General features: G+C 43.3%; 1 protein-coding gene across 3 annotated transcripts in view; it reads right to left on the bottom strand.

The window, feature by feature from the left end:
* The window catches only part of DPY19L4 (dpy-19 like 4), a 617,659-nt gene that overhangs the window by 442,393 nt on the left and 161,727 nt on the right, over positions 1–13,539 (bottom strand). For all 3 annotated transcript variants that reach the window (XR_015309916.1, XR_015309917.1, XM_086966015.1), the window contains exon 5: positions 7,570–7,691. Coding sequence is in view for 1 of the 3 variants with exons in the window: in XM_086966015.1 (XP_086822141.1) it covers positions 7,570–7,691 (122 nt within the window). In the remaining 2 variants the exon portion in view is untranslated. The remainder of the gene's footprint in view (positions 1–7,569; positions 7,692–13,539) is intronic.

The raw sequence follows: 13,539 nt of genomic DNA, 5'->3' as shown, positions 1-13,539 counted from the left end.
AATGGTGGCTTACCAACAGCAAACAGGGTCTCGTGGATCACAATTGATTACAATTGGTTAGCTTTACTTGTCACTCTCATTTACCTGCTTCTTATTGGTGCGACATTTTTAGGTCGAGCAGCGTAGTCTGCTCGAGACCTTATGTTGCCCGTATCTGGGAATGTGGACAGCAATGTGCCACGCGCTTTTCCTTTCAGTTTTCACCGCGGGAGCACGCCTCTCAGACGCGCTTGCGCAGACACGCACACACAGCCCCTGCTTTCGCTTGGCTTGCATGCAAACACGGCGCACACACACAGCCAGCCCCCACCCCCTGCACACACACAGGCGCGCATGCACATACACACGCTGCAGCCCCCCCTGCACACACACACACAGACACGCACACACAGACACGCACGCATACACACGCATACACCCGCCGCAGCCCCAAACCCCCCCTTGCACACACACACACCCCCGCCCCCCCTTACAACTAAGCCATACTCACCGCATCGCCACCACTCCTGACTTCGGCAGCCACCGCGGGGCTCTCCCTTAGGCATGGGAGCCCCGCCCGCGTCACCAATGCTGCTCTCTGACACTCCGTGGATGCGGGCGGGGCTTCACGCAAAAGGCGGAAGTCCCGCCCCACGACCAGCTTCACGCTGCCGAACTTCCGGTTGCTAGGTTTTGTAGCGCGCCTATCCTGTCCATGTTTCGGTGCCTAGCCACAAAAGCGTAGGTAGTTTTATAGTTACTTCTTGTTTATTTAGTTATTTATTTAATGCGTTTTTATATAGCGCGGACTTTACCCGAAGGCATCAAAATGCTTCACAATAGGAACAGAACTGATACTTGTTTTAATACTTGCTACTACTTTTCCTTGGTGAACACGTCGCCAGAAGCGCATGCCTTTGAAAAGAATCCCCCACTTCCCAGTCCCTCCACTGTGCTCTGACAGTGATCGTAAGATAGCTCAGTGGGCGGTCCGCCTGCCAGGGTAATCCAAGTCAGAGATTGTTGGATTTCCATCTGGCTCTGCTCAGCAGCTCAGACTTCCAGTCTTCACAGGTACCTGAAATGGTAATGCATTATTAGCAAGCACTTGAGCCCACTTTAGTTTGTTGCGATTTAGCCGTGCATGAATAGTGATGGCGAGCGGAATGTGCGTGTTGGTGCTCCCTCCCTCCCCCCCTCTCTCTCTCTCTCTCTCTCTCCCTCCCCCCCTCCCTCTCTCTCTCTCCTCCCCTCTCTCTCTCTCTCTCTCTCTCTCTCTCTCTCCTCCCCTCCCTCTCTCTCTCTCTCTCTCTCTCTCTCCCCTACCCCCCAGCACGGAATACAGTACCACTGTGATCACAAAATTCTTAAGCACCCTGCAACACTGGGGATTTACAGGAATCCAAACACCAGCGTAAAGTACTCGAACAACGATGACGTCTGTCTTATAAATGTCACAAAAAGATGTTAATATTTCACTTCTGTTCTTGGATTTGCGTGAAAATACACCACATATTGCATTACAAAAGCTATAGGTGTCACATTTGTGAAAGTTAAAACTATTGGCATTGTAAATGACAAAGCTATTAATTTCGCTATTTTTAAAACCAACACATAAATAAAAAATATGTCATTTACAATACCAATAGCTCAAACTTTCCTAATGCGAGACCTATTGCATTGCAAATGCTTGTTTTCAATCTTGTCCCTTCTAAGGAGCATTGCCACTTAACTACTGCTTTGATTGGCTGGCATGGCTGCTTCCATTGCTTGCTTTTCAAGCTCTACATGCTCTTTTTTGTGTGAAGCACTCCATGAGAGTGTGTGGGTTTTTGATCTATGTCCCTCATGTACATCTTCCCGTCTTGCTGTCTGTTGCACGTGTGCTTCTCTCTATTGCCTCCCATCCACTCAAGCGCCCCCATGTTGCTTTCCTGTCTCTTTTGCCCTCCCTCTGTTTCTTTGATGTCAGTCAACCCCACCATCCCAGAGCTGCTTTCTCATTAGTTCCCGCACCAGTGTTACTTCTGCATTCCCCTGGTGAATATATGATTATACAACGCTTACCTGTACCACGCATGGCTTTAAAACGCAAATTTTACTTTGCATGTGTCTTTTCCACGCAGCAATTGATAACGCAGGATTCTACTCCGCAAATTTTACGTTAACTAACCTCTTACGTCCCTTCTAAATTTACATAATGATGCTGATAGGCTACAAAAACATTTTCAAAACTAAAATATTGTTGTTTATATCAAACCAATACTACATATTACCTTGAATTTTAAATTTGTTTTAATTTACAATGCGCTTAATTTATTTTTTAAGTTTTAACTTTTGATCCTTATCTCACCTCTCCACGCCTTTCACCAGCAGCCCTTCACGGAAACGAGCGTCAAAAGTAACACGTCTTTAAAAATAGAGATATGACTTCTATAATGACGTACACGCCACGTCGCTGGGTCGGCTCTTTCCTTGATCGCCAGAGACACTTATTATCGTTTTTTTTCTAAGTTTTCTTCTTTTTTTTTACACATTCCGCTTGTTCATTTTGAGGGGGAGACCCCCCCCCAGCCCCCTCAAGCCTCCTTTTTTTATTTTTCCTTTTTCTAAATGATGAACACGCAGGACGAAGGAAGACTGGAAGGATTGATCGTTGCGTGGTAAAGACGGTCGTGGAATGCACCCGCGTTGAAAAGACGTTTGCGTGGTAAGTTACCCATAGTAAACGTAATGCGTGGTAATGACTTTGTAGTAAATGATGTTTCCCTCCCCTGGGTTGCTTTGCACATTCATTACTTCTGTGGCCGCCATTCTTACACAGACTATTATGGAAGGCGTAGTGTGCTAAGACCACTTTCTTTATCAGTTGCTCTTTGCCTCTCACCGGAATGGTGCGCACAGCCATGTTGATGCGCTTTTTGTGGTGGACAAACTTCTTCTGAAGTAAAGAAGCAGCATGTCCAGTTCGTGGTCTCAGGCACAACTTTTACACCTGAAACCTGGATCTTCAGGCGCAAGAAGTCAAATAATGTACAAGGAAGAAGCAGGGGCATTACTCCAGATGTGAGAAGATGCATATGCCACTGCTTCCTTTCTCTCACAGCCTCACGAGTCCTAAGTCTGCTTTGAGATCAGTTGAAGTAGATTTCTTGGAGGCCACACCTGCCTGTCTTTGCTGAACACTCTCTCCCTGAATGCTGCAAAACGTGTGCAGGTAGCATTGGATCTTGCACGCCCATCAACAGCAGTGCTGGTTCTTTTTTAAAAAAAACACCTAAATAAAAGAACTCGTTAACAACCTAAAAATATATATATTTTACACCACATCATCTTAGGAAAAATTATTTGCAAATAAGTACCCTCATCAAATATTGTGTGTCATCTCAACATACCCTATGGCCGGGTAGAGGCCCCTGTGCTCCATAGCACACACAGATGTGAATGTTTGGAATTAACTCAGAGCCCTCCCTAGCATTCCCTATGCTTGCTGGATCCTCCTTAACCCCTTGGCTGCTAGCCACATTCCCCCGCTGTGCTGGGGGTAGGGGTGGGGGGGGGGGCGCGCGCAGCGCCCAGGTGATCATGACGAGCTCAGCTCGTCATGAGCCACGGTGGTCGTGTGCTCATGACTAGCTCAGCTCGTCATGACCACACCAGTTTCTTTAGAACGTTCGCACAGCAGGGGAATTTGCCCAGCGTCCGAGCGTTCTAAAGGTCATGACGAGCTCAGCTCGTCATGAGCACACGGGAACCGTGGCTCATGACGAGCTCAGCTCGTCATGAGCATGGGAGAGGTTAATAAACATAATACCCTAAATACCAAAGTGGTACCAAACCTTAGTAGGCCTTCCAGTTTTCAGCATTTTCTACTTGCTTAAATCCAAAGTGTTTGGGGGGGGGGGGGGGGGGGAGTAGGTCTATTAATAACGTAGGGGTCTCACAGTCTAATGGTACTTCAGTTTGATATTTTTTTCTGTATAGTAGGAGACGTGTTCCTACTTGATTTGGTCAGACTGATGTCCCCCTGCTTAGCATGTACTCAATATAGGGCCTAATCCCTGGCCCCACAGTACAATTAATTGTGTGACAGGAGATGGCTTGCATTTGTGTACCAGTGCCATTGTGATTGGTTGGCAGTTTCAACACTTCTAGATGCCTCAGCAGTTTATACCTAAACTAACTCATCATCTATGTTTTTTTGACTATACGGCTAAAACCCTGCCAGTCCGGTTCCTATGTACTCACTAACATGTCATTGAACTGCAGAAGAGATACTGGTTCACACATGGTCTCCACTGGCACAAAATGCTTGTGTCCATCAGGGGCACTCAGTACATTGTTGGTGGTTATTATAGGGGAGATTTGTTGTAGTTTTTGTGTTTTCTCTCCTTCCCATATGTAAAATAACAGAAATCCATAAATTACTAACTCCATGACAAGCCATGAAGGGTGTGGAAAGTCAACCATGTTAGTAATAACCTCTAGGCAGTGCAGGATAGTTAGCTGGTTGATTCGCATTTGTGCTCCAGGCGGTAGCTTCCAAGTCATCGGTAATTCTTCCTTCAAAAGCTTTGCATCGGGTAGGATGGAGTCACAATTCATTTTAGGAGACAGAAGCTGGAGGTACTGCTCCACCAGCAACACCTTTAAAATATGCTGCATCACATACAAAGAAGAAAGAATCCACATTCCATCAGTCATCAACGCAATATCCTACATCACAAAATGGTAGCTGGGTCTCTTACCCCAAACAAAAAGAACAATGAAACAAAATGTCTCACATCTAATAGAAGAGTAAGAAATTCACAAATGTATATTTTCCTAGCAGTATTTATTATAGTACATATCATGGGTTGCATAAATGAGTGGACCTGTGAGCTTGGGCTGAGGTTGATTTGGAAGAACCATCACATTTTGTAATGCCTTAGAAGATCAACTAGTAGCCATCCATATACATCACTGCTTGTCATTATCAATGTGTTCCATGGAAGGGTCGGCTTAGTAGTAATATAGCTGGGCAAATAAAAGAGTCATGATCATTTTTAGTTTATTATTTTATTTTTTTATTAGCTCTCACCTACCAGACAGCCCAACCTGTCTGTTAATGAAAAGACCAAAGGTCAATTTAAAGAGCCCGACCATTGCTTACTACTGGTTGGCTCTATTGTTACTCTCATTTGCTTGCTTTTTATTCATCAGCTTGTGTGGACTTTACATCCTAGTCTTGTGCGTGTCCCACCCAGGGGCGTAGATGCACTACTTGTCTCCTTCCAATGCTCACTTTTGAAGAACTATTTTTTCTTTCTTTTTAAGCCCTCACCAAAAATGCATGTGTTTTCCAGCTGTCTCCCTCGTGTACTGCTCTTCCATCCTCTGCAGTGTTGATCTCTCTCTCTCACCCGTGTGATTTGCCCCCTCCTGTTTTGCTTTCTCGCCCATGTGCTTACCCCCAACAATCTATGTTCCGCTCTCTAGCATGTGTGTTTCTCTTTCCCCTGAAATCTATGTTCCTCTCTCTCACCCTTGTTGCTTCCCTCTGTACTCCATAGTGCTTCCCACACCTCTGTACACTGCAATTCTTCGGCACCTCACCACCCCCATCCTAAGGGTTGCTTCTCCATCTGTATTGCTTCCTTCCTCACCAGCGCCCAATGTTTGCTTTCTACAACCCACTCCTTCATGTTCCCCCACCCGCCTAAAAAAAAACCTGCATTTGCGCTACTTGCTTTAGATTTTTTTTAGTTAATCTAACTTGGATCATTAAATAATTAAAAAAAAAATTAAAAAGCCGACCCATTTTGTAGGGGCACGCACATGCATTCTGCATGCACCTACAAAATGAGGCAGGCAGATGGGACATAGCGCTTCTTTTTCCTTTACTCATCAGCCATTCTGCACAGCATCTGGGAGGGAAACATCCTTTAAAATAAGCCAGAATCACGCTCTGCCTTTCCAGCACGGGTAATAGAACAAATGTGTCATTACCACGCATTACTTTAGCATGCAAGTCGTTACAACGACTTGCTTTAGGAGTGTGCATTGGTGAAGTGGTGTTGGATTTAATGTCCAACCCCTTCCCTACTGTTGCGCAGACTGGAGTTGGAATAGTAAATGATAATAATCGAAAGTCCAGCACCCCCTTAAGGCAAGTCGTGTAACTAATTACGTGCCTAAGGAATGCGTAGTAAAGACGTGTTCATCCTGATGCCCGGCGTTTAAAAGGCATGAATGCAAAAAGCATGCGTGGTTCTGTCATACAGCCCATCTGGGATGATGCACAGCATCGATAACAACTATTTGCAAAACTAATAGGCCTGAAAGGTGACATCTGTTGCCTTTGCCAATGCTTGTTATGCCCACCCTTTTTTGTCATATATTTCAAATTTCTGTTATTTTATGATTTCACTGCTCTGCAGAGAATGTTCTTCAATGCTACTGGGATGTGGCCAAATATAGGACATGACAGTCTATTTGAATCACATCACCGCAGCAAAAATATCCCCATGGTTTCCATCTACACTCTACTTGGTTAATTTCCAGGATTTGCAATCTTTTTATGATTAAGCATCATCTGGCTTGTAAGTTATTGTGGTTTCTGAAAGGTGCCCTGTCGAGGTGTACGTCTTATTTACACAACACGTCTTTGAAACTCAAATATTTATTTTAGCTCCTCAGTTTAAAACCTTATCGGAAACATTTCCGGGGTCAGAATTTAGATAGCTGTTTTCCATAATCTGACTTTTCACTTGGTGGCATGGACTCGTTTACAAATTATGACCTTCAAGTCTATGAATAGCTGTTCTTCTACACATGTTCTAATTTTGATTTCATATCTTGTACGTCATCTTTTTTATTTAATCCGACTGTCAACAAATCCACTTCCTGTCCGCTGGAGTGCATTCAACGTGGCTTCAAGTGACAGAAGTTTTTTTTCTCACAAAATCTTGCTTTATTTAGTGATGAGTGTTGTTGTCATTTGCCAGTCCCAAAATATCTGCTCCATGAAACATAACTAACAACTCAAGTTTGATTATAATGTTTGGTAATGCCACTCGGCTACTTCTCCGTGTAACCCGAGACGGTTAGATACGTTCCAAAGTTTGTGTAAAAATAAAACTACCTGGCCTGGTAATACATCTGTTCAATAATACTACTGATTGCATATCTTTGTAACTCAGCAACTGAACTGTGTTCTAAACTTGCACACATGACAAGAGGGTACACCAGTGAGTCTAATTTCAAACTAATAGACAATTGCATTGCCTGTTTGAAATGGTTCTGTTTGTGCACAATTCAGGTGGAAAAAAACATTTGCAGTACACTTCAGGCGTTCAGTTCGGTGCCATAATGAGAAATGCTGTCCTTGAAATTTAAAAGATTTTTACACAATCCTTTCTCAAGCAAATTCACACTGAGATAACGATAAGCTTCATTGCAGACACGGTTATGAAAAGGAATCCAGTGACGAAACCCGCTTTAGGCGGTTTCACAGACAGATGATCGAGTTATAAACCTATTCAGCAGTTTAAACAGCAGCAATATCTATTTTGACTTTCAAGAAAGGTATGATACTATTGGTATACGTACATGATTGTCAGACATCCAGTATAATGCACTTGTAATTAGCTCTGGGTACAAGGTCATTTGCTGCACTGCATTTATAGACTTCATTGATACAGTATTGTTGTTGTACGAGAGTTCAAACACCCCTAAAATGGAAAAGATGCATGCTTAAATGTTATTACTTTTGATAACTTTCATAGACTTAGCTGTACTGTTAATTTATACTGCAAGGGCCCTGCAAATAGAAATGGTTTACAACCCTCTTTTAAACATTCTGCTTTACTCTTCATGTAGTCTACAACAAGACAATGTGTTTGTGTTTATAAATATTACTTTAGAGACGTAAACAAATAGAATTAGACTTGCAAGTGTAATATAATATTGATTTAAAAAGTTACTTACCTTTGGTAACAGTATTTCTGATGACTACTATAGCTTTCACAGGCCCCTGACCTTATGATTATCCTCCATGATCCAGACTGGATCTGGAACGTTTCCTCCTCACCTCTCTCCCATCCCACATCAATAGCTCTCACACAGGTTCAGCCATGGTTTTGTCCACATGGGTGCGACTTCCGGATATATATAGTTGTTGCTAACTGGAGCACTGCATAAGTTCCAAGAATTTTTCAGCACACTATCGAAGTTGTGCAGAGAGGACAAAAGACATCATTATTGACAGGAACACTCAGATAACACATTTGCATACCATGGGATCTTATTAGTAAAAATACCCAACTCATCAAGACAGGCGGTAATGGTAAGGAGTCTGCCAGAATATACAGAACCCACCAGGAATAGTATTACCGGAGGGAAGTAACCGTCATTTGATGGATACATTTTCCAGCAGATTCCTTGCCTTATAAATGAGTCTCAAAGCAATACCATCCGGGAGGTGGGACTGAATGCAGCAGATGAACCAAGTAAATAATGTAATGCAGCACTAACAAAGTATCTGTCCTTTGCCTGAGCTGCAAGGCAGTAATGCATCCTTAAAAATATGCAAAGGGGATCAAGTTGCTACCCGGCTTATACCAGACACCGGGATGCCCCAGGTGAGAGTGCTGGAAGCAGCCACGTCTCTTGCGGAGATGGCACAAATGGGAGCAGGAGGGTAATTTTGGCCAATGTGTAACATTTGTTTATGCAAAGCATAAGCCAACATGACATTTGTGGGGTTTTCCATGCTCTGTCAGGTTAGTTGTCTGACTAAATCATCCTAAACTTGACACATCTATTAATTCTGAGGTTTTGCTTATAGATACCTGACCAGTAAAAACTCAGTATCAAGAAAAGTAGAAAGTGCATTATGGAAGCTTACCTGATCTAAAACGCAACTACATCAGAGGACACAGAAGAAGTCAGGTGCTCAATCTAGGATTTCCAATTAGAACAGAATATGGGGTGTATGTAGAAGATGATTCATTTAATTCTAAAAAATAAACTTTCAATGAACAAAAAGCAGACATAAAACAAATAACCTATTAAACATCAATAGTTGTGTGGGCCCTGCAAGTCTCTAAATGTCCTGCTTCCTTAAATTCCAAATATATGCATTCGAACTGTAAAAGGTATGGGGGAGCCCTGACAATCTAGGCACTCTGTAAGTGTTAAATATCATATATAAGTGGTCCTTCGTGCGACACCTTCCTTAGCAAAGGTTTAGAAAATGTACATAAAAACTGGGCCTGGGAGAAGTCAGACGTATAAGAAATCCACTTTAGAAATAAAAACTCATTTTCATGCACACATTCTACAAAATGGAACGATAAATAAACCAGCAGACTTTTACATTTCTTTACAGAAAAATAGCAGTCAATGAAATAAACATTCAAGTGTGATGTAAGCTCCTCAATTCCTCTCAGCACACAGTCCCATGCTATTACCAGCAATGGCAACTTATGACGAATTTTATAACCCTCCAGATTAAGCTTCTTGTAAAACTCGCATCCCTGCCTCACCTAAAATGAGACGGTGCAGGAACATTGATGGGGTAAAGAATTCAGCTCTCAGCGCCTCAATCTTGGTAATGTTGAGGAAATTACAACATATTTAAGACTGATAAGCCTACTCATATGGGCCATCAAGCTGGTTACAAAGCAACTCTAACTCAAATCACCAGTTCTCATCAACACAACTGGAGTTTTCCATCTTTTGTAATCATCCTACAGCCGACATCTAGCACAGTGCCTACAATTCAAAGTAGAAACCATTCTTCAAGAGTATACCTTGTTCGCAAAGCAATCATTCGCTAATGTACAGAACTACACCTTCCACAGCCCAGATCTCTGTAAGAAAGTGATTAATAACCAATTGCCCTCATTCTTTCTCCAAAGCAAGCATTACTTTAATCTTCTGCAGAGTCACAAAAGTTAGTGTTCTTCATGGAACCGGTTAGGCCTGCAGGAACTAACAAGAGATACTGCTCCAAAAAGAAGGGACGACTAGTTGGCATATTGGAGGCAACCTTGACTGCATGAGTAAGATGTGATCCATGTTTCAAGTTTCCCGTCTCAACTGGTGGGTAAAACAAATGCCTGGAGGTTGGTGAACAGCTTCACATCCGATATACTGACAAGAATCATCCTGATGGCTGGTGTATTGGTATCATAATACTTCTGGGCCTTTATTACAAAAAGGGCCCATTTTTCCAGTTTGCGCCACGCAGCATCTTAAAACAGGTGTGGCAGGTGCAAATGGGGAAAGTGTGCCTATTGCAAAGAATGCGCTGCTGTGAACTCATGCTGCCAAGGGGCAGTGCATGCGAGTGAAATACCAAGCAGCTTTTTAAAAGCTGCTCTGTGTTTCACAGTGCAGACGGTAACCCTCCTGCACTTTCAAGGGGGATTAAATGAATTCCTAGCACCCGCCTGCAAGAAGATGTCAGAGGGGTCCACTCTTTGGCTAGAAAGGCCCGGTTTCTAGTATTGCCCTAAAAACTGGATTTTTCTGCAAGGGTTAAAGGAGGATTTCTTTGTTTAGAGTAAGGCCTAATTTGTTGAAGACCTGCAAGCTGTCTCTGGTTAAAGCTTTCAAGTCCCACTGGGAATTTCCTTTCACTGCTCAATCATCTAGATATCAGAAAAAGTGATGGCCCTGCTTTTTCAGATGTGCCCTACTGGAGCCATGCACTTTGTGAATATCCTTGGGGCTGACCAGAGTTCAAATAATAGGACTGATAGTGGCATCCGGCCACTGTGAATCTCAGCTATCTGTGTTGACTGATTGTTATGTGACGATGATTGGTATATGAAAATATGCATACTGTAGGTCCAGTGATGTCATGTAATTCCCTTGCTGAAGCAGTTAGAATGTTTGTTTCTTGAGAAATTTTGAGATTCTGCAAAACCAGAATTGGCCTCCAATCTCCCGATCTCTCCTTTATAAGTAAAAAGTAAGAATAAAAGCCTAGATTTTGCTGAGATTTTGGAACTCCTTGTACTGCTCCTTTTTGTAACATAACACACATCTCAGCTTGTAATAGACAAAGATTTGGATGGGCCACACTGGTAAGCATTGTAAATGGTGGTTTCTGAAAGAATTCCAGCGTGTAGCCAAATCGTATGCGGTCTACTACCCAGTCATTGGAATTATAGTGGGTGCTGTCAGTAACAAGATGAGATTTCCCCTCCTATAGGCATTTTCTTCAGGGATACCAGTTTATAGTAGGATGTTGGTGAATGTGGTTTATATTGCAGTATATGACCCTGGTGATATCCCTGTTGAGCCGGTTGGTACGCTCCTCTCAAAGAACATTTACCCCTTTCAGAGACTTGCCAAAAGGCTTGAGGACTTTTTTTGTTGTAGGGCGCCTAGTGATCTTGCCATGTCCATGCCTGCCTTAATATACAGGAGTGCATCATCTATATGTTTCATTGCAGTGTTGATGATTGCCTAAGAGGTTTACTTCTCCTTCCCAGAGAATAGCCTTCGCTTCGGCCTTCTTATCATCAAGCAAGTAACTGAAATACGGCCCAATGTCTGACCAAATCCGGTGGTCAGATTGTACAAGAATGGAAAGTGCATTGGCCACCCTAATCTATGTTGCAGCTGTTGCAGACAAAGGTTAGTTGATATTGTTGAGCGTCAACAGTCAAGTGGCACAGCGCACGGAGGTGTTTGATTTCTTGATCGCCGTTGGGCTGTCTACATTATTACTGAGCCTGCATGGGGGTGACCAACAAGACAAGCTGGAGTATATTTGAGCGCTTTGTATTTTGTGGCCAGGGTAGGTAATACAGCAGTTCATGTGGCTTGGTTTTTCATGACTTTCATTCCTTCTTACCAAAAGGTGGTCAATTATAGGGATCATCTTTATTGATTTTCTTGTAGGTTCCTTAATGTCATTTTTCTTTGTTTGCACTGGCAATGCACACCTATTGGATACTCTTTCAATGAGATTGTTAAAACTCCCAATGTTGTCCAGAACTGAATTTGCAGTAGGAGATGTGACATCGCCTGAAATGGGTACTTTACAAGCATCCCATTCTGGGCCAGTAAACTGAGGAGTGACTGGTAGTATTTGACCTCTGTCTTGGTCACCAATCGAGTATGGGTCATCTGTGGATGTTGTGTTCCAGTGATCTGGAAAGGGTAACACTGTACCAAAGGAGTTGAAAGCCCTTGTATTATAAGAATGTGCACGAAGAGCATGCGGTGGTGTGATGCCTTCATTGAGGAGACAGAGGTTTTAGAGGTTAATTTGCAGGTTTATATGTTGATTCTGGAAAGATTTTATACTAGTCTTTGAGCATAAGTAGGAGACCTCTGACTAATGCAATAGGAACCTGGATCATCGCTTCCTGTGATTTCTGCATAGTCGGATCACAAGGATCATATCAATAATGCAAAATATCACCATTTATATCTACCTGGAAAGGCTGGCAATAACTTCAGGCCTTAGGATGTTGTGATTGACTAGGGTCAGAGACAGAGAGGAAGAGACAGGGACAGGGGCAGAGAGACAGAGACAGAGACAGACAGAGACAGAGAGACGGAGAGGGAGACCAAGGGAAGTAGACAGAGACAGACACAGACGGGGGACAAACACAGATAGAGGCAGAGACAGGGACAGACCTATAGAGGCAGAGACTGAGACAGACAGAGGCAGAGAGGCAGAGAGACAAAGACGGAGAGGGAGAGGGAAGGAGACAGAGAGAGAGAGGGAGACAGCGGGAGACAGAGGGTGACAGAGGGAGGGAGCGGGAGGAGACAGAGAGAGGGAGGCAGAGGGAGGGAGGCAGAGGGAGGGAGGCAGAGTGAGGGAGGCAGAGGGAGGGAGGCAAAGGGGAGACAGAGGGAAGGCGAGGGAGACAGAGGGTCTCTCTGTCTCCCTCTCTCTCGGTCGGTACAAGGCCGCAGAGGGGGAAGCCAGCACGTATTGCAATTTCCCCCAGCAAGAATCCCTCCCTTACACCCAAATGAAGTTGAGTTACCTACTGGTTTCTACCCTAAAAGGGGTTTACTGGAGCCCTTTGCAGGAGCAGATGTCTGCCGTGTAGACACCACTAACCCAAGAAAAGCCAAGCCTTGATCCACACGCAGTCCACTTCAATAGGGCTTACTCTTGATAAATTGTCCATAGTTTTAGCTTACAATTACACAGGAGTAAATACATTTACACCTACTATGTGTGTGTGTTTTTGTTGGTACCGAGCAGGTGTAAGTCAAGCCATTTTTGGTCATTGACATATTTATTTATTTTATTTAAAGAGTTTTATATAGCGCAAACAAGATCTTCACAGATATCAGAGCGCTTTACATAGACGGGTACATGAGGGAGCAAAGTCAAACAGGCAAATCAAGCTTTACATAGAAGGGTGCAAGGGGGAGCATATTCAAACGAGTAACTCAATAAATCACAGTATAATAGTACTACTAAGTGACAAAACCACTCATGTGGATGATAAAACAACTCATACAAATAAGTCAAGGGTCAAACATGTAATACAGAACGGTGCAAGGTGTTAATAGGATTCGAAATAGTAGCTCAAG

This window comes from Lissotriton vulgaris, chromosome 4_1 (assembly GCF_964263255.1).
Source record: "Lissotriton vulgaris chromosome 4_1, aLisVul1.2, whole genome shotgun sequence".
In the NCBI taxonomy this organism is placed as follows: domain Eukaryota; kingdom Metazoa; phylum Chordata; class Amphibia; order Caudata; family Salamandridae; genus Lissotriton; species Lissotriton vulgaris.
The sequence above is the reverse complement of the archived record's forward strand: the minus strand, read 5'-3'. Positions and strand labels throughout refer to the sequence as shown.